The sequence below is a fragment of the Lampris incognitus genome, chromosome 3, assembly GCF_029633865.1.
Source record: "Lampris incognitus isolate fLamInc1 chromosome 3, fLamInc1.hap2, whole genome shotgun sequence".
NCBI classification, from domain to species: domain Eukaryota; kingdom Metazoa; phylum Chordata; class Actinopteri; order Lampriformes; family Lampridae; genus Lampris; species Lampris incognitus.
Genome location: NC_079213.1, coordinates 12,454,913 through 12,458,089, shown reverse-complemented (window position 1 = coordinate 12,458,089; position 3,177 = coordinate 12,454,913). Strand labels below are relative to the sequence as shown.

At 44.0% G+C, this 3,177-nt stretch overlaps 1 protein-coding gene across 1 annotated transcript; it reads left to right on the top strand.

Moving 5' to 3' along the window:
• The first annotated feature begins 292 nt into the window (after positions 1 to 292).
• Positions 293 to 757, top strand: ucn3l (urocortin 3, like). Its single transcript, XM_056277970.1, has one exon. The coding sequence runs from the start codon at positions 293 to 295 to the stop codon at positions 755 to 757; it is 465 nt and encodes a 154-aa protein (XP_056133945.1).
• Positions 758 to 3,177: the final 2,420 nt, after the last annotated feature.

Sequence of the window (3,177 nt, the reverse complement as noted above, 5' to 3'; positions counted from 1 at the left end):
GGTAAAATGTGGCAGTGACTCCACTGAGTCATAGCGATCCAGAGGCCAAGTCAAAGGAAGCTATTTTAAGTCAGATAACGACTTCTGTTTTAGGCGAAGACACATGTCAGTTTATCCTGCGAGCTCCAGCAAATCCATTTCATTTGGGTTACATGTGGCACGTCAGAGACAAGCTAGCTATTTCGACTCTTCGGAGAGGAAGAAAACTTTCTGTTAACTGCAAAAAGTCGCTAACTTTTCTTTTTTTTAATAATTGTTATTTCTCTTCGTTTGGTGGTCACAGAGGGGCAGCATGCTGTCGATCTTAAGAACCCTCCTCCTGCTCCACGTCCTGTGCGCACCGACCTCCAGCCTGTGCCTCCGCCTCTACCAGACCGAGCCGGAAATCCTGTGCGACGAGCGGACACCAGCCGCGATCCGCAGCGCCGACGAGCCGAATTACTCCGCGGCGGAGAGCTGGAGCTCCCGGGAGTACCCCTCCGCCTCCTCCGCCTCCTCCTCCGACGCCGCCGAGTCGAGGGAAAGGAGGGCTTCCAACCGCGCCGCCGCGAACTACAGGTTCCTCAGCCAGACCAAGTTCAGGAGCAAAACGCTGCAGAACAGCGCGAAGAGCGACAGGAGGAGCAAATTCACGTTGTCCCTTGACGTGCCGACCAACATCATGAACGTCCTCTTCGACATTGCCAAGGCCAAAAACTTGCGCGACAAGGCGGCGGACAACGCGCGTCTCCTGGCGCAGATCGGCCGGAGGAAGTGATCCGGATGTCGGTTTTGTGCAGCTTTGGACTGAAGATCTGTATATAAATACAGGCATATGAATATATACCTTATTTTCAGCACAGACGAGTCTGTTAGATTTTCAATTCCACCAAAATAAAATTGATTTTTTTTCTTGTCTTTTTTTAAGTTATGACCGTCAATTGCAAAATTGCCTATAGGTATGGGACTGGACAAGACGCACGGGGCTTCAAGGGAAAGTTAAAAAAAAAAGATGAAATTGACGAGTAACAAGATAGTTTGAACCAGACTAGAGTCATACTGCTCTTCAAAATTTTCAAAAATAGCGCTAAGATCTCAGATCAGTGGAAAACGTATCTGTTATAGTTCATATTTGGAGACTGTTTTTCTACACGCTGACAATGTCAAGGATATTTTTCAGATGTGGCCTATATGAAAACTTTTACGATGCACTTAATCTCAAAGATGATCCTAAGAAAATTTAGTACTTCCTTACGTGTATTCGTGTTGATTTGCTGGTTCATACAACAGACGATAACCTATGCAGACGTCCAGTAGCTAGGAAACAATGAAGCGAGATGGAGACAAACACACACCAGGCATAAAGACAAACTAAGTTTCGGTATAGAACACTATCAGCTAAGGCATGGGAATGTGACCCTTCATCAGATGTGATTTATTTTTATACTCGAAAGGATTATTTTTTCCCTCAAATAAAGCAAATGTAACTTGTGTTTGTTTCATCATCATTATCAATATCAATTGGAGGAAAGGAACAATGCATGAATGATCTGGAGAAAATAAAGAAGAGCTACAGAGACAGAAAGAGAAAGACAGTCTCGGCAGGTCCAGAGGCTCTGTTGGCCAAATTCAAGCGTGGGTATTAACTGACTTCAATTATGATTCGGTAATTAATAACGCCCTTCATTTAGTTATGGAAAATATTTTTTTAATGGAGATTGTGTTTTGAGTGGCATAAACCAACTTCACCAATTTCAACCACGTTTCAGGTACAAAACTGACCCCTAGAGGGCAATGTGGAGTGTGAACTAAAGTACCGTTGCTTTCAGCCTCACACGAGTCGGTCTCTACACGGTTCGCTCAACTAGAGACGGAGTTTTAAAATAAACGTGTTTTCTGGAGCTGTAAACTGAATGATATGACTGTACGGTGATTAAACACACCAATGCTGATGTTAATATGGACATTTCTTACCAAATTTATAAAAATTGCAATCCCATGGGTTGAAAATGGTTCAACTACTGTTTTAAATCGGCCCTGAACCTTGCAAGGCCAACAATGGCTCAGAGTCGACCGATGGTGACTGATTTGCGGAGTGGTATTAGGGACATGGTGAGAAAAAAAGTATTTCCTCGCAAAACTTTTGCGTTCCGTCGCAATACCTTTATCACCAGTGAAGAAGAAGAAGAAGAAGAAGAAGAAGAAGAAGAAGAAGAAGAAGAAGAAGAAGAAGAAGAAGAAGTGCAGAAGTTAACTTCTGGCTGGTTTCTGCGTTCATCATCATCATCAGCAGCAGCAGCAGCTCATTCAGCGTTAGGTAGGCGGTGTCCATTTTAACGATTTATTAATCTATATAATGACAAAAAACCTTAATGCCCTCCAATCAGAGGGGGTGACCCAGCCCCGCCCTTGAGTGTGGGTCTGTGAAACCGCGCCCATTTTCCAATATATGCTGATCGAGACTCACCGGGGTTTACTCGCTATCCTTGCGCCTTTATTACATTGTCTTCCTGCCTTTTGAATTTCTCTCAATTTACAGTTAGTTATAGTTTCATCATTAGGGTTTTCATTGTTGGTGCAGTGGTTCAAACTTGTGCTTTTGGCGGCTGTAGAAGTACTACTGGACAACTGGGTCGGTCAGGCTGGCCTCGCGCCGCGGCTGGGGGAGCCGTCGCCCGCATCTCTCCACCAATCGGAAAGGCGCGGCCCGTTGCACGGGACCCCCCTTCCTTCTACAGCGCATCCACTCTGATGAGGCTGTCACTCTGATGAAAACTTAACATTGTCATAATAAATGTAAGCGCGCTGTATATACTGTATATTGTACGTATGCATGCATATTCTTGCCATGCCCATCTACCTCATGTATATAAGCAACCTGCTAGCTTATTTATTCCAGTATCTTTGCCCTCTGCACCGCTGGACTATTGCCTTCCTGTTTCACCTGTAGTCATTCCTCGTATATATTCCTTAAGATTGTTGTGCTGTGATTCTATTTAAGTACACTGAGAGCCACTAAACCGGAGTCAAATTCCATACATGGCCAAATAAAGATGATTCTGGTTCTAATCCTGATTCAAAGAAGAATCTGGAAAGGAATAAAGAGCAATTTTGGCTCTTTTAGCCTGTGGCTTCCCACTGAAATGTTCATTTTATATAGCGATATTAGTTCTCCACAATAGATAATCTTTCGCTTGA